The sequence below is a fragment of the Chlorocebus sabaeus genome, chromosome 21 (assembly GCF_047675955.1).
Source record: "Chlorocebus sabaeus isolate Y175 chromosome 21, mChlSab1.0.hap1, whole genome shotgun sequence".
Taxonomy (NCBI): Eukaryota; Metazoa; Chordata; class Mammalia; order Primates; family Cercopithecidae; genus Chlorocebus; species Chlorocebus sabaeus.
The window spans coordinates 76903376-76929395 of NC_132924.1; the positions used below are offsets into that span (position 1 = coordinate 76903376).

General features: G+C 36.6%; 1 protein-coding gene across 2 annotated transcripts in view; it reads right to left on the minus strand.

Moving 5' to 3' along the window:
* RELN (reelin) overlaps positions 1-26020 on the minus strand; it is a 516825-nt gene that overhangs the window by 358075 nt on the left and 132730 nt on the right. For both annotated transcript variants that reach the window (XM_073009223.1, XM_007982474.3), the window contains exon 3: positions 11805-11940. In XM_073009223.1, the coding sequence (XP_072865324.1) occupies positions 11805-11940 (136 nt within the window). The remainder of the gene's footprint in view (positions 1-11804; positions 11941-26020) is intronic.

Here is a 26020-nt window from a genome sequence, read left to right on the forward strand (position 1 = left end):
CTGTCTCTGGGGATCACTTGCAGAAAATAGGACATTGAGTCCATAATTAAAGTAATCTCTTTCCAGGCAGATGCTGCAGTTGGCTCTGTTATCACATATTACAAAAGGCATCTTGAGGGTTATAAAATGTGCAGCAAATAGCTTTGGAGATGAGAAACAGCAATTTTTCATCTAATTTTGATCCATAGACATGTAAGTACTGTATTGCTACTTTTTGGTTTTGAGCCAAATAACTATTATGGTGCTGAGATGAGCCAGGCGGTAACCAAAATTAAAGAATACTTTAGCTTTTATCCTCAAAGTGAGAAAAGCTCTTTTGTAACCATCTTTGCACTTAGCAAATAAGGATGCCATCTCAAATCTGAGCATTAATGCCTGCAGGCGGATTTAGAAGGAAGGCTTATATGGCTTAGCTTTACAGCCACACTTTCAATATATTTACTTAGGTTAAAACCAGGGGTTGATTAAGGGACCTACCATCTTTGCTCCTTTGCAACTACAGTGTACATTTTTAATTAGAAGGCTTTTTGCTGTTTATCTTTCCTGTAAAATTTAGGACATTGCTCTTTGAAATATATGTCAGCCCGGATAACGAATATGCTCATGCTATTCATAATCCCTTCTATAAATACTAATAGTGGAAATACATGGAGGAGATTTGACTAACACATTTTTGTTTCCAGCTTTGAACTCGTCAATGTGGATAACCAAAACCTCACTGTAACATTGTGAGGTGCTAAAATACAGATGGAAATAATAATTTTATTTAATATTTCTCAGTGCTAAATAAAACATCAATATGTACTGATTTAATTTTAAATAGGTTATCTTATAATTCCAGAAAAGATGTGGCTTACATTTTTTTATTTCCTCAAATTGTTTTTAACTTTGTGATTCATGTAAACAAAGTTTTACACGAATTCATGCCATCAATTTAAAAATATTATTAATATTAACCTTTTAAATTTTCTATTAGTCTAAATAGCATTCAAAAACCATAAAAATCTAATTTAACAATATTTATACTCTAGCATATTTAAACCTTCATAATATTTAGAAGAAGAATGTATGCAATGTCATTTAAATTAGTAAAGAAAAACTAACCGCAAATCAAAAATTCAAATTATTGATAAAATTTTGTTAAATTACCAAATTGGTATTTCTAGAGCACCTAAGATACTGTAATATAAAGCTAGCTGTCAGCAGTACATGCCTAAAGGTAGAAATGGCAGAGTATAAACTCTAATTCTATAACACAATCTTCTGGCATATTCGTGCATTTTTCCACTCATGTAAGCATGTATTCATTCATCTATTCAACAACTAATGTTTAAGGAATTACTTTGCCCAAATATTTTCATAATACTACCTGCAATTGAAACACTACAGATACGTACTGAGTATTCTGCCACCTGAAAGACAGGTTTCAATTTTGTATGTTTCCTTCAGCTTAGTCCACACGCAGGTTATTTCATTCTTAGGTAATTGCCCTTTTATCCCTAATAATTTTTTACTTATTTTGTCTGTTATTAATATAGTAACACTTGCCTATCTTTGGTTAGCACTGGCCTGCTATGGTTTTTTCCATCTCTGTACTTTCAGTGTTTTTGTGCCATTATGTTTAGTTTTATCTCTCAGAAACAGCATATTGCTGTATTTTTGTAATTGCATTCTGAAAGTCACAGTGTTTTGCCTGGTGAATTTAATCTGTTTATATTTATTGTAATTGATAATTTACTTAAAATTATTTGTTATCTTATATTACGCTTTATACTTCTATGATTTTTTAATTTACCCTTTTCCTTTATTCTGATGTTTTAACTAACTGTTCTTTAATCCTTTGCCCTTCACCTCCCTATTTTTGAAGTTATAATTTTATTTTTGTTCTTTACATTTATATATTTAACAATCAACTGAGCCCATAACCTTCTTGCAAAATAATTTGATGACATTAGAAAACTTTAATACTGATTTCCTTTTTCCTCCAAAGTATACATTAATGTTGCTTCATATATTTTAGTTATATGTTGCCTTTAAATTCTATCCTAAAATAATTACTGGTATATATGTTATACGTAAATTTATTTGCATGTAAAATGCTGAGAGTTTCTAATGTTCTTACTAATTTCTTTACTCACTATTAATTATTGTATCACACTACAATTTCTTATATCCCACACTTTCCTTCTGGGTTTGTTTTGTTTTTACTGAAGGGCATCCTTTAAAAATTTGCTTGTTAGTGCTATGTACGGTAAAAATATCAAACTTACTTTTAAAAAATATATCTTGCTTTGTTTTCATACCTGACTGATTCTTTATCTAGGTACAGAATTCTAGGAGGACAATTCACTTTAATGATATTGTTCCATTGTCTTCTGGCATCTCTTGTTGCTGATGAGACCACTGTCAGATTAAATTTATAGGTAATCTGTCTTTTCTATTTTATCACCTTTGATGTTTTCTGTCTTTGATATACTGAAGGCTTATCATGACCTGTATCAGTACTAATTTATTTTATCTTGCTTAGATAGAAAACACACACATCTTCCTTAAAATTTTCTGCCATTATCTCTTCAAATCTGTCTCTCCTTCTAAAACTTCAATTAGTTGCTAATTTCTTCACTTGGAGTTCTGCATAGATTACTAATGTAAAGCCAGATTCCACATGTTGAGGGTTTTATCTTCTTATAAGTACCTTATCTTGACCAAAGGCTCCACTCAGATGACAAAATTCTTTGCTGTTTTCCCAGTCAGGTTTCAATCAGTGGGCCCAGTTCCAACTCCTTCTCCTTTCTTATCTCCTGCTGTCTTTTAAGAGGCTCCTGACAATAGCTCTAGGCCCCACGTAGGTTAAAACTCCAGATCTAGGACCTAAATCAGGTTTAAGAGATGTGTAGGCCACCACAATGTCAGTTCCTATTTCTTGACCCAGCTTTGATAGATCTCCTTTCTTCTTGAAACCAGTGTTTTCACTTTCTTTCAAAACAGTGTGTGTGTGTGTTTGCTTCATTTTAGCTAGAGGTGCTATTTTATTTCAGTGGGAAGAATTTCTGCTATGCCAATTCAATCTTCCATGATGCCAGAAATCCTCTACGAATGTATTTTTATGTGTTTGAAATTGTATCACATAAACAAATATTTTGTTTATGCCACTTGATATTCCAAGCATCTCTCATTGCTATACTACCTTCATAAATACTAATTTTTAAAAGCAATACAAAGTGGTAGTATAGGATGGTGGTTTAAAGAACATGTTTTAGATCAAAACACACCTGTCTTTGTGAGCTCTTTCTTGAAGCTCTTCCTTCAATAACAGGTGGTTCTAGGAGAGTAAAGGAACTTAGTAGGCTGCCTGGTATACCAGTACTCAATAATTAAAGTTTCTTTTTTTATTATTATTACTATTATTACCATCATTATCATAAAATGGAGTTTCAAATTCCATTAATGTTCATTTTCATATTAATAATTAGTCTTCCAGACTAGCTATTTTTAAATATTAGGTACATGACAGTAAGTTTTCATGCATAAGGGCACATTTGAAAAGATGTGGAATCTAAAACCTTGTAGCAGGGAAGAGGAAGATCAGCAAGGGGAAAGCAGGGACTGAGATCAAGGCATAGGGGCAGGCAGAGGAAAATGCCTTAGCCCAAGGCAGCCAAAGAGCAGCACTAAGTCCTGGGCACTGTAAGGGATGATAACTAGAGGCAATTCTCACTTGTCATATTTGGCTACCATTGCCCATAAAATAAAAACCATAGAAACTGTTGCACTGGCAAATAAAACTAAAATGAACAATTAGGTAAGCAGCTCTTTCCGTCTTATTTGGTGAGTTTAGAAGTTATGATGGTTCAAGTTCACAGAACAATGGCAAAAAACTTAGTTTTGCTTTCTTCCTTCTATGTGTCCTTTGAATTGCATGGTTAATTTCCGTAAATGTCACGGTAATATTTGGGGAAAAGACAACTCAACAGATTATCTAATCTTATGCGATACAACAGAACTTTCTGTAATAATGGAAATGTTCTATATTTGTGCTGTTTAATAAAATAGTCACTAGCCATATGTGGCTACTGAGAACTCAAAATGTGGCTGGTACAACTGAGGAACTGAATTTTTTATTTAATTTTAATGAATTCGAACTTAAATAACCACACATGGCTTATAGTATCATGTTAGAAAGTATGGTGCTAAACAAATTTTAGAATGTGGGTATGTGTGTGTGCTTATATGTGTGCTGTGGTTTAAATGTGTACCTCAAAGTTCGTGTGTTGGAAACATGATCCCCAATGCAACAGTGTTGAGAGGCAGGACCTTTAAGAAGTGATTAGGTCATGACAGCTCTGCCGTCATGAATGGACTAATGCCATTATTGTGGGAGTAGAGTAGGTACCTCAGGAGTGGGTTCCTGATAAAAGGATGAGATGGGCCCCTTTCTTCTTTCAGGCATGCTCAGTTTCTGCCATGTGATGCCTTCCACCACGTTATGACACAGCAAGAAGTCCCTCACCAAATGCAGCCCCTTAATCTGGGACTTCCTAGTCTCCAGAACCATGAACCAAAAATCTTCTATTGTTCATAAATGATCCTGTCTCAGGTATTCTGTTACAGAAGCACAAAACAGACTAAAACAATGTGTGTGTGTGTGTGTCTGTATACACACATACATGTCTATATATCTAAATAGGTCACAGAGGACAAAAGTTCTTTAAAAAATTCTTATCTGAAAGAAGGAATCAGTTTTATTTCACATTTGTAATAAGACCTTGGTATACAGAGACTTTACCAAAAATAGAGCTTAATAATATGCTGTTGCTAGTATCCAAATAACTATACTGGCAAACCATAGAGTTGTTGCTGCCATGGGAAAAATTTATTCACCTGTTTCTCAGATGTCTTTGTCATCAATGTTTTTGACTGTGTAGGCAGTTTGGAAAAATGAAATTTCACATTTCTAAAACTGGTTTAATCAATTCTAATAATAGGGAAATAACCCAAATCTCTGCCCACACCTCAGTTAAAAAATTTCTACTCGATTTAGAGAACGTCTAATAATTATAATAGATAAAAATTTTAGATTTACTGACTTTGGTCTTTTTGCTTGCACAAATGTCCTATGTGGTTTCAAGTAAGAAGTGCCAAGTACAATAGTAATCCCATCTTAACCACAAAGCCTTGTAATAAGGAACATCTTATGGATACCAAATTCAGTCCATTTACTTGAGTGATCTCCATAAGTTCTCACACCATTACGTTAACATGAGAGGAAGAGAAAGGAATAGGTTGTTTTGCTATAGCTTTTTATTTTTATTTTTTTGCTTCTAGGTTCAACATCAGGAAAAAACTAACATTTTTCTCTAAAAAATAAAAAAGCAGAGATTAAAAAAGGAAGAAGAGCAAATCTGCTAACACAACTATTTGCTGCAGCATAAAATTCCATAGAAACAGGTACTTCTTTGGACCCTCGTTAAAAAATATTTTATTACTGGAATAGAAAATTTTCCCACGGTAAAGCAGTTCCATTTCTCTGATGGTCTTATGATTTTGATGTAAAGCAGCATCCTGCGGAGATGCCAGAAGATTCCCCGAACATAACCTGTGCTGTTTATACCATGACTTCTTGGAAGGAGGACGAGACAGGAAAGGAGAAAAGACGGGGGGAAATTAAGGGAATAGCTTTGCTCACTGAATGTCTTAAAATAGATATGTTGTACAATTAATATAACAAAAATAATTTTTTCAAGCCCTCTTGGAGATGTATTGACATATTTTATCTCAACCATACTTCCTAAAATTAAAAACTAAATCCCTAGGAAGCATTCTGACCTCAAGCATTTGACCATTTGCCAAAGTGTTGACACATAAGAACACACATTAGTCCCTGAACTTAGACTTTCTCCATGTTCATGCCTAACTGGCTATTTAAATGTGATGAAAAACAGGGGCCTATGAGGAAGTAAGAACTATCAGTTAGGATCCTAGTTATTTACCTTTAAGGCTAGACAATATTTTTTTTTACCTTGTCATATAGTGGTATATTTTTAAGCAGCACTGAAATTGTCTCAAGTTGGGAGATGTCCGCTTAAAAAACAGAAAACCAGACCGTCAGAAAAAAAAAGAAAAAAAAAGACATGATTTAAAAGAAAGATGAAATTTCCCCTTTAGAAAACAGCATATCCGGTTTTATCTCGGTGCATAGGTACAATCATTTTAGACCTAAATGGGAGGTAATGTACTTTTGCAGTAAGCTATGTATAATCTAGAAAGTAAAAGAACATTTGTATGCATCCATTGTTGGCATCTTTATCCATAGGTATGAATGCACTTCCAATAAACACACCCATGGGGGAATCCCTGATCTTATTTCAAATGTTTAAGTAACAAGGCAAATACATCTGTGATGTGTCCGTCTGATGAAAGGAAATAAATGGGCAACCACACCATATTTTCTCAAGAATTCTCTAGACAGTCTTGAATGGCTCTCATCAAAAACTAAAGGCATCTGAGATACACTCAAGGCAGCACTTCGAATCTCTGCATCTGTATTATTATTTTGAGCCTGGCAGGTGTTCAGAAAGTGCTAGTGTCTTCAATTTTTTAAATGATTTTTTTGCCTTCTTGTTTAGTGTACTTTAAGAAAACTATCCCTCTAGGAGATACTTCCTTTAACATATCAAATGTTCAAATATGATCCTCTTATGTTCCTCTTTGCTGACCTAAGTTCATTATTTGTCCATGCTCAGTACCTTAAATAGAATATTGCTTGGTTTATTCTGTTTTCAGTTTTGAGAAAGTTCACATAAGATTAAATCATCACTAATTTAGGCACAAACCTGATCTTCTTTTATGTTCCATTTTAATCCTAATATTATGCTAGTATCTCTGTCTAGACAGTTAAACCTCAACCTAATTGTGATGAATTTTGCCGTAATTCACACATTCCCCATATGAAATCCCCTTGTGATGAAGGATAGGATATGATCAATATCAACATATCATACATATCAATATCAAACCCATGTTCTTCATATTTCAGAATTTTAAAGTGGCACCTCTCATTATTTGAATGAATTCAATAATATTCCTATAGTCACATAGAAATATATTTCAAAAGTAGATAGGAAACACAAGGGGGTCACCTGGAAAACTTAGAGAGATTCCAATACCATACTGCAAACTCTCATTTAATTTTCATTGTATGACTATTGTATTTTACCATGATAAAATAGACAAGTGATCATTTTAAAGGCAAATGGAATGAAGTAGCAAAATCACCTGCTTTGAAACTAGACTGCCTTTGAATCCAGGCTGTGTCACTCACTAGGTGAGTTACCTTAGGCCAGTGATTTAACATCTCTGTCCTTAAGTTTCCTCATCTGCAAACTGAGATAATAATAGTACTGAGTTTACAGAATCACTGAGAATTAAATGGATTAAAAGAGGTAAAGAGAATAGTGGCTGGCACACTGTAAATTTTCAAAAATATTATTAATGTTGTAGTTGTTATTTTACAACCCCCTTTCCCTGGTAGTTTCTTGCTAATTTTTAGGGTTAGATGGCTTGGAGACTGACTTTCTTTCTTTCTTCTTTCTTTCTTTCCCTCTTTCCTCCTCTCCCCTCTTCCTCCTCCTCCTTCTGCTTTCCCTTCCCCAAACCCCTTTGGACTTGGGGGTAGGGGATTGATATCCAAGAAGTCTGGATGATTAACTGCCTCTTTTAACTTGAGGCTTACTAGTCACTAAAGATTATAATCAGATATAAAAGTGAAAACAAATTATACTGCCACAGGATCTGAATACCCAGCAAACCTTGAATTGAAATTAACACTTCAAATATAAATTTTATCAACAGGTATCATAAAAGTAATGATAAAATAATTTTGGTCATTTTTCTACATTTGTACCAGTATAGCCATCACTTTATCCTGAAATCATCCACTCCTCTGTGTCTCTCACTTGATTATTTTTAACAAGAAAGGCCATAAACAGACAGCCCAAATGACTATGTGGCTAAGTGGTTTACCAGTAAAACACAGTTTATTCAGACAACACGCCTCTTACTCTTCACTGGGAAAGGCACACACAGCACATTATATAATCATCTTGAATTTCAGTTCAAATGCTTCCTAATTCTTATTATGGGATTTTAAAAAAAGGATTTTGAATAGGTAACTAGGGTTTCAAAAATCACAGAGTTTGCATCATACATTGGCTGTACTAAAATGAGATTGCAGAATTGACTGTAGTGTCAATTCAACTGCCAGCATTAGAAAGACCATGTAAATGGTGATAAATGTTCATTTCTGGGTTTCTTCCAGTACAACGCACCATCAATTGTAAGATGTTAAAAAATAAGCACTGCCAATTATAATTGTAGGATGCCATCAAATATAACATACAACCCTACTTCAGAGGTGCCAAAATGTAAAAAATACCAACAAAACTGTATCTTATAATCAATGAAATACAATATCATTATTAGCTACTAATAAATATTTATTAAGAGCATTCTATTGGTCTATAGTTCAGCATTAGGAACTATTAGGTATACAAAAATATTACACACAGTCCCTGATCTTAAAATTCAGTTAGTAAAAGAAAACAAGCATGTGGAAAATTAAATAATGGTGTGAGTTAACTAATAATATCAAAAAGTCATACAGAATATACTACAAAATCATATAAGCATGGCTAAAGTTTAATTTCTAAGAAACAATCTTTCTTACCTTAAAAAGTAAAAGCCTTAATTTTTGAGGTTAATCAGAAAAGAGAATCATGGTACAGTTACCTTCAAATGCCAGAGGCTTTGTGTGTTTTTTTCAGTTTAATATTTAAAATTAACATTGAATATTAGCAATCCTCTTCAAGGATTCCTGGGCACTTGCTAATTACAGATACTAACTCTTATATATAGCTCTACTGAATACGTAGTAAATATTATAGTAAAGAATAAAGGTAAAAAATTGCAAAAATTTAGTTCAGAAAATTTCAAATAAATTGCTTCAGTGGCCCATGTTCAATTTTAACTTCTCCTGTACTCTCACAAACTGAGTAGGAAGAGATCAACAAATCATCTTGCCCACAAAGGAAGCAACTACTGCATGTAGCTTTCAACATTATCATGGCTTATGATAAAAAGGACTTAACCATTTGTCAAGAATGTTAAAAAGTGCAAACTGTATCATCAAAATTATACTGAAAGATATGGGTGAGGATGTGTAAACTTTTTTGTAGTCAGTAAAACCTCTGACTAAACTGTATTTTTCCAACTAACTGCTAAGAAAACATGGTTTGAATTTAAGACTTAAAATACCTAAGTTATTTCTCAGAAGAAAATAGAGTTTTATATCTCAAAAGTGGTGAGATCATAAGCTAACAAATATCAATCTTAAACAGATTCAATTAAAAACATATCTGTTTGGAAGTAGGCAGTTCTTTATTGCTGATATAGATATACTTTGTGTTTTGTCTTTCAAAAAAGCAACTTTTATTTTACATTAAGAAGTTATGCATGGCAAGAATTCAATTCATCCTTGCAAGTGCCAATATGCATAAGAGAAAGCATACCAAAAGAGTCAGTGATCACTATTAAGTTAAAGGTAATGACAACATTGACCATCATATAATTCAAGGGGAATTTTCTTTGACATCTTATATATAAGACGCTGTAGCAATTAATGGAGAATCAAAAAGAAATATGAATTTGTCCCTGTCCAATCTAACATAAAAGACGATAACTTAATTCAAACAACCATATAGTAAAATATAATCAGCACTACAATAGAGTTATAAGCAAAATGTGACTATACACATCAATGTTGTTGTTGATACCTTGGCAAGTTTTACAGAAGAGTTGGAATTTAACACAGGTCTTTAAGAATAGGTAAGATTTTAACAATTGAGGTTGAGACTGAAAAGCATTCCAGGCCAAGGAAAAGGCATGGAGAAAGTTATAGAATCTGTAGGGAACTGTAGGAAGGCCTGCCAGTTCGGGCTCCACCAGGAGGTGCATGCCAAGGGAGATAAGAGAGAAGATAATAAACAAAGACATTGGAAGAGCCTTCAAACCTATGCCAAAGGTTTGGTCTTCAGAAAGGAGTTTTAGACTTAGCCAAATTTTGAGTAATCAAGGCTGCACTTTCAGAAGATTAACTGGACAACAATATGCAGGATATACTGAAGGAAAAATGGGCTAGAGGTGAACAGGCAGACAAGTTAGGAAACTACTGCAATCATCTTAGCAAAATGTACTGGAAGGAAAAGGTTCACTTATAAAAAACTTTCTGAGGGAGAAAATGATGGGTTTAAATATCAACCAGTTATGTGAGATGAGTCTGATGTTGGCAGCTTGGGTAACTCAGAGGATAGGCAGAAAGAGTATATATTTTAGTGATGTCTGACCCATAGAAACCCCAGACACTGAACTGCTCGTCATCAAGAGGGAAGAAAAGGCAGTGGTAAATTTTAGAGTACACAGGTTTTACGGAATTTTGTCTGAGCAGAAAGTCTGAACAGAAAACCATTCAAGATGCCTTCCAGCTCTACTTTGCTTGACTGCCCATAGAACAGCTGTTTCTGAACTGCCTTTGACTTTACACCATTGGCTTACTTATCTATTTGACAAATATTTAGTGAGGGCTGACTATGTGCCAGGGACTGTTCTAGACAGTTGGGACAAATCAGTGAAGAAAACAACAACCACCAAAAAACAAAAAACAGACAAAAAATTCTTGCCTTCAAGGGGCTTGCATTTTAGTAGGAAGTGACAAATGAGAAACAATGTTTGTAACTAAATAAGTGAAGGATATCATGTATTAGAAGTTTAAAAATACTATGGGGGGAAAAAGAACCCTGAATAAGAAGGATGAGGCATGGTGACTGTGGGGTAGGGGTAGGGGTTAGGGGTATAGTCTCTATCAAGAGATGTCACAGTCACAGGCTTGGAACCATAGTATAGTGTTTATCTAAGGATGCTCTTGAGAATACTGCTCAAAACCTCCTCTAGTTTCCTCTAAATGAAAGCACCTGGGAGAGCTGTTAGGTTCCTGTAGAGTACCTGACTTCTGGCCACCACGCATTCCCTAACCGATCCCATTTTCCTCTTGGCACTAATGGCCAGAAAGCTCAAAGCTAAATTTGTGGTCTTTTTCCAAAAGGTAGGTAAGGCCTTATAGCATTTTGTAACCTGTTTTCACCATATTTTCTGAACATTCATTTTCCAATTGCCCTGATTTACTCGATTATTTTTGTCTTTTAAAAATTGATAATATTTATTGCATATATTTATGGAGCACAATGTGATGTTTTCATATATGTTTACATTTGTGATGATTAAACCAAGCAAATTAACATATCCATGGCCTCACATATCATTTTTTTGTGATGTGGATGTTTAAAATCTCTTTTAGCAATTTTGAGAAACGCAATATATTAACTATAGTCACCATGCTGTGCAGATCTCCAAATTTACTTCTCCTAACTGAAACTTGGTACCCTTTGAACAATTTCTCCCTGTTCCCCAGGTCCCCTACCCTCCCGTCCCACCAATTCACTTACTTTTATTTTATTGTGTACTTTTGTCAGCTAAAATCCAATTTAGACGTTTGGAGGTACACATAAATATGCAAAAATAAACTGCTAAATTTACTTTTAAAAAAAGTTTTTACCTTTTTTGACAAAATTAGTGACTTTAATTAAGGTTAAATCTGTCAAAATAAAACACTAAATAGTTACTCTATATGTAATCCCATGAGAAGTCCTAAGTATTTGCCTTCTGTACGTATTGCAGACACTTTGGGTACTCACATGAAATTAACACAGCCTGTGCCCGCAGGTGGAGCAATCCAGATGAAGCTGAGGTTGGTTGTGGGCAGGTGACTCACATGAGAGGCCACCACACTGCACATAAACTGGTTACCAAACTGGTGGTCAGACATGATCCCTGAGAGAAAGGAAGGAGAGTTGTTACAAAGACAACAAAACAAAGATCTGCCTATCACGGCATCACAGTATTTTCTGAATATTTTTCTTTCATGTTAAGGTTCTATGCTATTTGGCTTCCCAATAAGTTATGTAATTTTTCACTTTTTATTGCTACAGGGAAATTAATCATTTAAAATATTATTGTTAAAGGAGTGACCTGCTGGAATCATTGCTATAGTATTTGCTTTGCCTTGATTTTGTTGATTGGTCTTTGCCTATCACCAAAAACCAACAGGACCAACCTGCAGTTGAACAAGGTTAGGTTTATTGGAACTGTCTGCAGCAAGACAGACCAAACAGCATAGGGAGGTGGGAGGCATCTCAGTAAAAGGATGTCAGGAGAGGCTTGTTAAAATATTTAGGCTTGTGTTAGGTTATTTCAGAGGGCAGGTTGATCAGGTTTGCCTGGAAAACTCCCCAGTCCTATTTGGGAGGTTTCAAGAAAAGGTCCTTTGCCTCTGGATTTGGGGCTATCACAAAGTAGAGGCAATCTTTTCACTGAGTATCTTAGTTTGTTGTTGTTGTTTTAATCTCAGAGGCATGAGGAATGGGGTGAGGCTAAATCTGTGACTGGCAGAAAAGCAACAGCAGTCCTATGTGCATGGAGGGGGATGTTGGTCACTTTTGTGGTTTGCTTCATGTTCTTAGTCTTGTCTGTGTTCAGGTATGTTACAGAGTGGTCTTGATTTTGCCTTATAACATCACAGTTGTAAAGTGGTCTTCTGTAATGTTGATGTTCTGTGAATTGTTCATGTTCAAAATGAGAACATCGTGGCCTAGCTGTGAGCAGGTCAGCTCCAAGCTGAGCTATCAGGGGATGCTTTTCTTTTTTTCATAAGGTGATTATCTTAGGTGTATCTCAGATATAAAATAGTAATAAATAACTCAACAATTAAAAAACAAACAACCAAATTAACAAATGGCCAAAAGACCTAAACAGTCATCCCACCAAAAATGATACACAGATGACAAATAATCATATGAAAAGATATTCAGGATCGTATGTCATTACAGAACTGCAAATTGAGACAATAATGAGATACCACTACACTCATATTAGAATGTCCCAAATACGGAATACTGACAACACCAAATGCTGGTGAGGATGCAGAGCAACAGAAAGTCTCATTCATTGCTGGTGGGAATGCAAAATGGTACAGCCTCTTTGGAAGACAGTTTGGCAGTATTTTTACAAAACTAGACATATTTTTACCATATGATGTAGCAGTTGTACTTCTTGGTACTTATCCAAGTGAATTGAAAACATATGTCTGACAAAAACCTGTACATGGATGTTTATAGCAGCTTTATTCATAATTGCCAAAAGTTGGAAGCAACCAAGATGTCCTTCAGTTGGTGAATGGATAATGTGGTACATCTAGACAATGGAATGTTATTCAGCACTGAAAAGAAATGATCTATGAAGCCATCCAAAGACATAAAGGAAATTTCATATGCTTATCACCAAGTGAAAGAATCCAATCTGAAAAGGCTACATAGTGTGTAATTCCAACTGTATGACATTATGGAAAAGGTAAAACTATGGAAACAGTAAAAAGATCAGGGGTTGCGAGGAGTTAAAGAGGGAGGTAGGCAGGATGAACAGAAAGGGCACAGAGGATTCTTAAGGGAACGAAATGACTCGGTATGATACTGTAATGGTGGATATGTGTCATTATAAATGTGTCCAAATGCATAGAATGTACACACCAAGAGTGAACACTACTGTAAACTATGGACTTTGAGCAATAATGACGTGATGATGTAGGTTCACTGATTGTACCAAATGTACCACATTCTGAGGCAGGATGTTGACAGTAGGGCAGATTTTTTTGTGTGTAGGGATGGTGGGTGTATGGCAACTCTGTGCTTTTTATTCAATTTTGCTGTGAACCTAAAGTTTCTCTAAAAAATAAGTTTATTTTTTAAAAAAATTACTAAAAGCTTTGCCAGAAATGGGAAGTTAAATTTTAAATTTCTTTCATTTACTGGCTCTGTGACCTTGGACAAATGACTTACCCTCTTTGAGATCAGTTTTCTTGTCTGTAAAATGGAAATACCATGCCTTCTATACCTTAAAGTTGCTGTGAGTAGTAAATGACCCCATACATATGGCAGCACCTAGTATCTTATCTGGAAGCAGTGGGCTCTCACAAATGTTGATTTTCTTCCTGCCTACCAGAGTGATCTTTCTAAAATATAAACTTGTTCACACTGTTAATATTTCCCTTTAAAAAACTCTCAATGACCCCCCCCCCTTTTTTTTTTTTTTTTAACGACGGAGTCTCCCTCTGTCACCCAGGCTAGAGTGCAATGGTGTGACCTTGGCTCACTGCAACCTGCAATCTCCGCCTCCCGGGTTCAAGCGATTCTCCTGCTTCAGCCTCCCAAATAGCTGGGATTACAGGCGCCTGCCGCCACAGCCGGCTAATTCTTTTTGTATTTTTAGTAGAGACGGGGTTTCACCATGTTGACCAGGCTGGTTTTGAACTCCTGACTTCAAGTGATCCACCCACCTTGGTCTCCCAAAATGTTAGGATTACAGGCGTTAGCCACTGCGGCTGACCAACTCCATATTGTTTATAGCTGCACTGTCTAATATGGTAGCTGCTAGCCACAGCAATTATTTAAATTAATTAAAATTTGATACAATTAAAAACAGTTCTTCAATTGCACTGGCCACATTCCACATGCTCAATAGCACATGTGGCTCATGGTTGCCACACTGGACAGCACAGAACAGAACATGCCCATCATCACAGAAAGCTCTATCGATGGCACTGGCCATCAGTAAGACTCTGAATAATTAAGACTCTGAATTTGCCTCTCACTGCCTTCTCCAACCTCAGCTTCAGCACTTCCCACCCCCATGTCCTGCCCATCCTCTTGCACTTTGCACACCCAAAATACCAAATGAACCCTCCTCTATCTTCGTACAAGCTGTACCCTCTACCTAAAATGCTCTCTCTCCCCCACTGCTCTCAAACACCTGACAGATCCTACATGAAGACGTGGCTCACTTTCTGCTTTTTCAAGCCTCTCCTGTCCACTTCCAAGCAAACCCAGGTAACTGCTCCTATAGGTCCCCACTGAATCTTTTACTTAACTCCAACACAGCACTTAGCCCAAGGCATTTGGAATGTTCTGTTTCCTAACTTTCTTTACTTCTTAAGCCCCTTAAAAGCACAAAGCAGGTCTACTAATCCATACTCCTCTAGCATCTAGTACCTTACACATAGTCAAACATTCATTTTTGTTGTATTTTGGCCTTTGGTTTCTTGCTTTCCTTTGAAAGGATTCCTCAACCCCCAAGATTTAAAAAATATTCTCCTATGTTTTCTTTCTACTATTTTATTTTCATATTGACATCTTTAATGTTTCTGAATGTTATTTTGTTGTGTGGTACAAAGCAAGGATTTGACTTTTCCCTAAATGGTCCTAGGTTTCCATCATTCTTCCCCTGGCATATCATGTTACTCTTCACAGGTTTCTCTGTCCTGTCTCACTCCCATGTTCCACTAAAATGATTTCTCTGAAAGGCATACATGATCATGTCAATTCCCGTGACATCTCCTTAAATGGCTCCCATCAGATTCTAGAGAAATACTAACTTCTTAGCATCAGTTAGAAGATGTGGGACAATCTGACCCCCACTTGCTCTGCCTGTACACACTTGCCATCCTTTGCGAACCAGCAATGCCATCACTCTCAAGCACTAGTGGCTGAGCCACCCTTGCTCATACCTCTAAGCACATGCTCTGCTTTCAACACAACAGGCCCCAGACTTTTGCTCTCCTTCCACCCATCCTTCTTCTCTACTAGGCTAACTTCTATGTGCTGTTCAAGGCAAGGCTCAATGTAGCCTTTGTTTAACACCAAACATTGAGAGAAGTCACTTACTATGCTAGGCCTAATGATGCAATCTGACATGGTCCACTCCTCAAAGACTTTCCTCACTGCCCCTCCCACTCTCACTGCGTACTTGCTGCCCACTCACTGCCCCTGCCCCATGTTTGGATAGGTTTCCTCCCTCTGTGGCATCAAAGCAGTTCATACATCCCTTTATCACAGCCCTTGACCATCTCCCCAAGTTGTCCATGAGGGATACTGCTTTTAATCTTTATATCCCAAGTGCCTGCCACAGTGTCTGACAAACCACAGATTCTCAAGAAATATTTTCTGAATACACAGAAAGGGTAAAGACTGTAAGAAAGAAAAGAAGAAGTAATTTCGGAATAAATACAACTTACAATACAAATTATTTATTCAGGAGTAGGACTGAAAAAAAAGACGACAGAAATTATAACACACATTTCACATTAACTAAATGCAATAGAATAGTCTACAGTATAAAGTTGTTCAGCATAGGTCATAACTGGTCTAAAATATAGAAAAACAAATCTATGTTTTGACGTATCCAAATGTTCTTTTTCCCATGCAAGACTCTACGTTTTTAAGCTGAATCCTGAGACAAAAATCATCAAGCCAGAGAAATCACAAGTTTGGGGAGAATACGAGAGTCCCAGGAAAATCACAGAGTGCCCAAGGAGACTCAATAGCGTGACTCAGGAGCTGCCACTCCCCTCCGGTCAGGCATAAAGCAGGGATACAGTGTATGGAAAATGACAAGTCTACAGGAGTCTGCCTGGCCAAAAAGGAAAACAAAGTCATAGCCACAGTCCTGTGGGAAGGGAAACAAATCAAACAAAATAAGGTTTCAGCATTATAGAGCCTTAGTAACAGGACTTATGGTCAAATGCTTCCTGATTTCTCAAAACCCCTCTTTGAAAATGAGTCAATGTCTAGGCCACATACTGCTTGACAATTTTATAAGTTGCTACCTTAATGCCCTACCTTGGGTGAATATGCCATAGAATGATATTCTTGCAATCTAACATTCTAGCATAGTTCTCCCAGTTGGCTGCCCGGTGGCATCAGGAGAAGAGATTTAATAAATACTGTTACCCAGAGATTCTGAGTTAACTGTTTTGAAGTATGGTGTGGGTATTGAGATTTTTTTAAAGCTTACCAAGCAATTCTGATGTCTAGTCAATAATTTGTGTTAAAAATGTGCCTTAGTCCTGGCTAACACGGTGAAACCCCGTCTCTACTAAAAAGAATACAAAAAACTAGCCGGGCGAGGTGGCGGGAGCCTGTAGTACCAGCTACTCGGAAGGCTGAGGCAGGAGAATGGCGTAAACCCGGGAGGCGGAGCTTGCAGTGAGCTGAGATCCGGCCACTGCACTCCAGCCTGGGCGACAGAGCGAGACTCCGTCTAAAAAAAAAAAAAAAAAAAAAAAAAAAAAAAAAAAAAAAAAAAAAAAAAAAATGTGCCTTAGTAAAATGTGTAGAATTCAGGACTTAGAGTAATACTATTCATATCATGATGGTATCAATGTCCAGTTTGAAAACAGCCAACAATATCTTACATAATGTCTCCGGTGGTAACACAAAATAACCTATCCTCTCACTCACTAATCCTAAAACCATCCCAAACATGTATTCTCTGGACCTTTCTATGCAACTTCAAACACTATGACTATACAATGGTCTTTGCTTTTTTTTTTTTTTTTTTTAAACATAGAACACTGGCATATTATATTGCAACACACTGTAATTGGCACTTTCTTTGAGAACATGTAAACACTGGCCAGAGTTGCAACTATTAGAAATAGATTTATCTAAAATCAACCAGCAGGAAGAAAATTATTTACAGAATTCCTATTTTGCATCAAACATTGTGTTAGGTTCTATGGAGGTATATAAAAGAAATAGAGAACACAATCCTTGCCCTGATATGACTTGAGCTGGGAAGAAAAAACTGGAATAAACTAATATCTTAAATAAAGCAGCTAGAAAAGAAGTAAGTGCTACTTGGGTGATATTGATAAAAAACACAAAATAAGAGTGAAAAGTTATTAATAAGGACAATTATAACAATGACAGCTAATGCTTATTAGGCACTTACGATGACCCGGCACTACTCTAAGTGCTTCAAAAATATTAACTTACTTAAGGCCCTTCATACCCTATGAGGTAGGAGTGTTATGTTCTCCATTTTACTAATTAAGACACTGATAAAATGGAGTGATATGGTTTGATACTGTAATGTCATGTTTAATGATAATTCCCAGTGTTGGGGGGACAAACCTGGTGGGAGGTGACTGTATCATGGAGGTGGATTTCCCCCTTGCTGTTCTTGTGATCTTGAGTTCTCACGAGATCTGGTTGTTTCAAAGTGTGTAATACTTCTCCCTCTCTCTCTCCTGCCGGCCATATGAAGATGTACTTGTTTCCCCTTCACCGTCCACCATGATTGTAAGTTTCCCAAGGCCTCCCCAGGAGAAGCCTGCACAGTTTATAGAACCGTGAGCCAATTAAACCTGTTTTCTTTATAAATTACCCAGTCTCAGGTGGTTCTTTATAGCAGTATCAGAATGGACCACTACATGGAGATAAAAGAATCTGTTTATGTTCATTCAGCAAGTGTACAAAGTAGCCTGGATTCCAGTCAGTGCCCTCAGTCAGAAATGGCTCCTATTGGAGTGTGAGACTGGAACTGAGTCTTAAAGAAAAAGCTAAGATTTCCCATATTTGTTTTTATTTACACAAAGCAGCAGAGTATAACCCAGAGATGGTTACCTCAGTTCTGTCACACACTACTGTATGACCTCTCTCAGGGCACCCCCTCTCAAGCTTCATTCTGACATCTCTAAAATGCTGGTCATGATCACTAAGATCCCCTCTTCATTGTAATCTCTGAGTACAATTTAAATGAATACAAGAAAAATGGGAGAACATTACACAAAGGCAGATATAATGAGCAAGGGTGCATATATAAATTGAGAACTAGGAGAATGAGAGAACTCAGAATCAGCTTCTCATGTTCTGTGAAACACAATTTACAGCATCCACCATGGTGATCTTTTTAATGCCTTTTGTACCATGACAGACATATACCACCTAATTAATATATGTAAGTTGGAAACCATTCTTGGGATAACTAAAATTTTGAATTTGATAATAAATTTAAATTTACATGCAGCTTTCCCTGCTGCATGCTGAATAATAGGATCCATATTGAATTTTTATTATTATTTGGAAAAGGGAAAACAGGATCTATAACACAATAATTTAACTACACTTTTTCTCAAAGAGATATGTACATATAATGTATATGTGTGTATAGTGTACTTATAATAATGATTTTATTTTCATTGCTTTGGTTATATGCAAACTTATGCAAAAAATGTTCATATGAAACTTCTGCCCCAGAGAAAGAGGCTATACTTTTTCAAGAGAATTGAGAGAAAGTAAACAAGTCAAATGTGGCTCTCCTGATGTAGCTTTGGGCAAAGAAAGTGGAGTTTATCCTTCAAACTCTAGAGTTCTACAAAATTGACAACTTTTTTATTTTCAGTAAGACTTTAAAGCATCTATTGTTACAAAACATTTTTCTTTTGCATATTGTGTACAAACATGTTAAAAATAGAATCATAACTTTGCTGTAATCTCTGTACCAACAACCAATACCACTCTGTAAAGCCACGAGTCCTTAATGAAGTATGGGGTTTTAAATTCATTGTCCTACAAACCGTGGGTATCTAGATAACAAATATCAAATATTTGTCTTCTTTATCAAAGTTGTGGTTGAAAGATAGGAATCAATAGCACAGTATCCTTTATCCACATTATATTTCAGCAAGATTTAACTCACAATGTCTTTAATTATTTTAAAGTTGCCCCCACACTCTCTTTTAAGACAGTGACATATATTTCTGTGCCTTCCGGGATGTCATTTTCCTTGACAAGTCTTCAGTTATTTTAAGTTTGTGACTAAACCTTGTGTGAACCCCATTTTCCCCCAGGAATACTTTTCTGTGCTTTTAATGTGCACACTTTGGGTCTTCAAAACTATAACTAGAAGTTCTATGATCCCCCATCTCTACAATAAAATGTATGTATGTTCATAAAAATGTAGGCTACTCGCTTCCAAGAAACACACTGAATATTTTATTACCAAAAATAAGCAACCTATTGATAAAATTACACATTCATGTTGGGTCAATTCTATATTTCAGAGATGAAAGATGTGGATTACTCAAATCTCTTTAGTTTATAATTTGCTATGGTTAGTGTTAAAGTGGGTATAACAAGTCCTGGTCTATTTTTCATGGGTTTCAAGAATGAAGACATCTGTAGATAGGGTATCACCAAACAAAGGGCAAGTAAATTAAAATTATGATTTTTTTATGTGAAAAATATAACCTCATATATAAAAATGATACAATTGTAAAATAAATGTTTTATTATTTCAAACACTTTCAGAAAGCTTGGTACAATGTTTTGTCAGGAAGTTTAGCAAAGTTACTACCTTATGTCTACATAAGAAGTGTAAGCTAAGAATGGCACAAATATTTAAGATGATTTTCATTTCCTTTCCTTTTCATCATTTGCTCTTTCTTTAAAAGGGATATCTAGAGGCTTCCATCAGTTAATTAAAAAAAAACACAGACTGTTCTGAAAATCTAGTTTGGAAAGTTAGTGTTATATTGTAACTGGAAAAGAAAAAATGAATTATAGAATTCTTTTTTATCATTCTTTAATCTGTTAATTCAAATATGAATAACTGTCTACTTACAAAATTTGGCTTGTCTATTATTTGCTTTCTTTGCTAGATCAGTGTACTCAGACATTTCCACAAAGCCAAACACGATTTCATATGCTGAAAAGTAATCATAGAATTTTCTAAAAACACCCTTATTGCAGCTTATCTGTGAAGTACCAGCCTGATGAAAATAGGTATGAAAACAATAGCTCTGAAGTAGAGTAATGCTACAAGATATTGAATAGTATGTGCACACACACTCACACATATACACTGTGTATGTTTACTTTTCAAAGCACTGATTTGAAGGTATTTGTTTTCAGATTTAAGTTTAAGAAGGCAAAAAGCACTAAAATCTTTTAAAAGTCATTCGGGAATTGTGTATCTATGGACACAAGTTAGAAATGGAAGAGAACCTATGCGATTTCCACACCTCTAGTTAGCTCTATAAATAGAGCCAATTGTAAGTCAACTTGATTCTTTCCTTGTTCAGTGCACTTAAAAGATGAGAGGTCTTGAAGCTGCTTCCCCATTCCTCTCCCAGAACTACCATTTACTGAATGCCTCTCTGTGCCAGGTTTAGAGAGGCAGGAGAAGGGAAAAGATGAGAGCATAGAAATCCTGTCTGCCTATGTTTAGATCCTTGCTCACTGCCAAGCAGTTGTGGAATCTTGGGCAGGTTACTCTATCATTCTGTTCCTCAGTTTCCTTTCCAGGAAAATGAGGATGACAATAATAGAGTAGCTGTGAAGAGTAAATGAGTGTATGGCACACAGTGTTGTACATGTTGGATATTATTATTATTCCCATTTTAAAGATAAAGGAACCAAGACTCAGGAAATTTTTTTAAGAGACAGGGTCTTGCTCTGTCACCTAGGCTGGGGTGCACTGGTATGATCACAGCTCACAACAGCCTCACTTTCCAGGCTCAAGCAATGCTCCCACCCCAGCCTCCTGAGTAGCTGGAATTACAGGCACACGTCAGTATGCCCAGTAAGACTCAGTAGATTTAAGTGACTTCCCAAGGATAACAGGACTAGTGAGTGGCATCTACACACAGGTTCCACGACGCTTCCTCCCCACATTCCTAAATAGTAGTACCTTAATTCTGGGAAGACACATTCCTGATCCATTAGAAACCCTGTCCAAATCCAATTATAGAATGCAAACCATCTGAGAATGAACAGGAAGAAAGCCCTTCCTATAAGACACAAGCTTAGGCTCTCTGTCTTTTTCTCCAAATGCCTAAATTTTTCATCACTTATTATTTACCCTTTGCTCTCAGACACATCTCTGAGTTAGATATAGAAATGAGTGAGACATTTCTAAGTCAAACGCTGTTCTCCAAAGTTATACTCAGGTCTGTGTGACCACTGAGTTTGACAATATAGCATCCTTTTCAAAGAGCTATGCAGACTCTGCCCTGCCTATCTGTAATGGAAGCTCTCTGATCTGCTGGTCCAAAGCTTATCTCTGCTGTCTTCTCTTCTAACACTGAATACTCTCCATCCCTGTTTAACAGCTGCATGGTGGTAGATAATCACTTCCCACTGCCTGCCCCCGGCCTCTCCTCAAAGTAATGGCAACATGCTGGCTACCTGTCCAGATCTATATTCTGCCTCACCACCTAGTGCCTGCTCCTGTGACCTGCTCTCCTGTGTGTTTAATTCACAACCCAACTTCCAGTTTAGGAGTCAGATTTTACACGTATGCAGGCCACAGAAACTCAAAGAAGAGGAGGCTTTAGAGATACAAATCCAAGCCACAGAGGAGACTAAAAAGAGCCTCAACAAGGTTTTCTTTAAAACAAAATAAAAATGAACTATCACCAGGTCCTAAAAGCTACCTCCAAAATTCTCAAGCCTGTCTCTTCTCTCTCATCACTGCCAAAGAAATGCCCAGTTGACCTATCTAGGAAGTTTACTACAATACCAAAATTACTACTCAGCACCGTGGTTCAGATTTCTGCCCACCCTAATACTCAAAAAACAGAGAAAGAGAGAAGATTCTGGACAACCTAATAACAGCTAACATTTGCTAAGCATTTAATGATGCAGGCAAAGTTCTGAGTGTTTTACAAATATTAACAAATTTTTTCATGAAAAATCCTGAGAAGTGTTATTCTTATTCTTGTTTTACAGAAGCTTAAAGGAGTTAAGTTGTCCATGTCACTAGTGACTTCAGTGACTAATAGTCACAAGGGATTCAGCCCTGTCAATTTTTAGTGGTGTGATCTTGAACAAGTTACTTAAACTAAGTCCCAGGATTATTATTTTGTTATATCTAGATAATAAGATCTACTCAATAGAACTGTGGGAATGATTAAGTAAAATAATTCATATTGTGAGGATTAAATACTAAATTGCATATAAAGTGATTAGGATAATGTTCATTAAATGTTGAAATTTTATTTGCAGAATTAAAGAATGTATCTCAGTCCTTCTCTGTTTCTACTGCACTCAGACAAAATGTTCATTGAAATAGGTAAAGGAGCTGGAGATCACTCATGCTGAGCATGAAAGCCCAGCCAAAGGAATGAACAAGAGGCATGGTAACCCTTGTCTAACTCCAGAAAACCCTCTGCATGTAGAAACAGGATCTGATTATTTTAACTCTACATCCAGACTGGCTAACCTAAAAGAATTATCCATAGCAATGTTTTGTCTAAATAACCTGTGACTGCTGCCATACAGAAACAACTCCGGGTAGAACTGTTTTATCAAATATTTTGTTCTTTTTTTTTTGGAGGTGGAGTCACCCAGGCTGGAGTGCAGTGGTACGATCTTGGCTCACTGCAACCTCTGCCTCCTGGTTTCAAGTGATTCTCAGGCCTCAGTCAACTGAATTACAGGCATGCATCACCACGCCTGGCTAGTTTTTGTATTTGTAGAAAAGACAGCATTTCGCCATATTGGCCAGGTGGGTCTCGAACTCCTAACCTCAAGTGATTCACCCACCTCGGCCTCCCAAAGTGCTGGGATTACAGGCATAAGCCACGGCACCCGGCTCACTCTCAACATTGTGGTTGACCACTGTAGCCCATACTGGCTGCTGTCATATCTGCAAAGTGATCTGTCATCCATTTAGTTGATGACAGTGTTCTCAATCTGTTTTTCAACATCATCCATCTAAAAAGCCTTTTTAGACATTCTCCTAATTTTTCCCATGTAATTTTTTAAATGATATAATATCATTAAAGTCTCAGGATACAAAACAAATGTGAAAAATCACAAGCATTCCTATACACCAATAATAGACAAACAGCCAAATCATGAGTGAACTCTCATTCACAACTGCTACAAAGAGAATAAAATACCTAGGAACACAACTTACAAGGGATGTGAAAGACTTCTTCAAGGAGAACTACAAATGATTGCTCAACAAAATAAGAGAGGACACGAACAAATGGAAAAACATTCTATGCTCATGGATAGAAAGAATCAGTATCGTGAAAATAGCCATACTGCCCAAACATTCCATGCTCATGTATAGGAAAGAATCAATATCATGAAAATGGCCAAACTGCCCGAAGTAATTTATAGATTCAAAGCTATTCCCATCAAGCTACCATTGACTTTCTTCACAGAATTAGAAAAAAACTACTTTAAATTTCATATGGAACCAAAAAAGACCCCGTATAGCTAAGACAATCCTAAGCAAAAAGAACGAAGCTGGAGGCATAACACTACCTGACTTCAAACTATGCTACAAGGCTACAGTAACCAAAACAGGATGGTACTAGTACCAAAACAGACATACAGACCAATGGAACAGAACAGAGGCCTCAGAAATAATGCCACACATCTACAACCATCTGATCTTTGACAAACGTGACAAAAACAAGCAATGGGGAAGTGATTCCCTACTTAATAAATGGTGTTGGGAAAACTGGCTAGCCATACACAGAAAACTGAAACTGGACCCCTTCCTTACACTTTATACAAAAATTAACTCAAGATGGATTAAAGACTTAAACGTAAGACCTAAAACCATAAAAATTCTAGAAGAAAACTTAGGCAATACCATTCAGGACATAGGCATGGGCAAGGACTACAAGACTAAAACACCAAAAGCAATGGCAACAAAAGCCAAAATTGACAAATGGGATCTAATCAAATTAAAGAGCTTCTGCACAGCAAAAGAAACTATCATAAGAGTGAACAGACAACCCACAGAATGGGAGAAAATTTTTGCAATCTATCCATCTGACAAAGGGCTAATATACATAATCTACAAGGAACTTAAATTTACAAGAAAAATACAACCCCATCAACAAGTGGACAAAGGATATGAACAGACACTTCTCAAAAGAAGACATTTATGTGGCCAACAAACATACGAAAAAAGTTCATCATCACTGGTCATTAGAGAAATGCATATCAAAGCCACAGTGCAAAGTCATCTCATGCCAGTTAGAACGGCGATCATTAAAGAGGGAGGAAATAACAGAATCTGGAGAGGATGTGGAGAAATAGGAATGCTTTTACACTGTTGGTGGGAGTGTAAATTAGTTCAACCATTGTGGAAGACATTGTGGCGATTCCTCAAAGATCTAGAACCAGAAATACCATTTGACTCAGCAATCCCATCACTGGGTATATACCCAAAGGATTATAAATCATTCTACTATGAAGACACGCACATGTATGTTTATTGTGGCACTGTTCACAATAGCAAAGACTTGGAACCAACCCAAATGCCCATCAATGATAGAAAGGATAAAGAAAATGTGGCACATATATACCATGGAATACTATGCAGCCATAAAAGGATGAGTTCATGTCCTTTGCAGGGACATGGATGAAGCTGGAAACCATCATTCTGAGCTAACTAACACAAGAACAGAAAACCAAGCACCGCATGTTCTCACTCATAAGTGAGAGTTGAACAATGAGAACACACAGACACAGGGAGGGGAACATCACACACCAGGGCCTGCCAGGGGGTGGGAGGCTAGGGGAGGGATAGCATTAGGAGAAATACCTAATGTAGATGATGGGTTGATGGGTGCAGCAAACCACCAATGTACGTGTACACCTATGTAACAAATCTGCACGTTCTGCACATGTACCCCATAACTTAAAGTATAATAACAAAAAAGGATATATCATGTAACTGACCGATAGGTCAAATTGGGCATTTCTTTGGCAGAGAGGAGAGAGGAGAAGAGACAGGCTTGAGAATATTGGAGGTAGTTTTTAGGACCTGGTGATACTTTATTTTTGTTTTGTGTTAAAGAAAGCCTTGTTGGGGCTCTTTTTAGTCTCCTACATGGCATGTATTTGTATCTCTAAAGCCTCCCCTTCTTTGAATTTCTGTGGCTTGCATATGTGTAAAATCTGACTCCTAAACTGGAAGTTGGGTTGTGAATTAAACACACAGGAGAGCAGGTCACAGGAGCAGGAACCAGGTGTTAAGGCGGAATACGGTT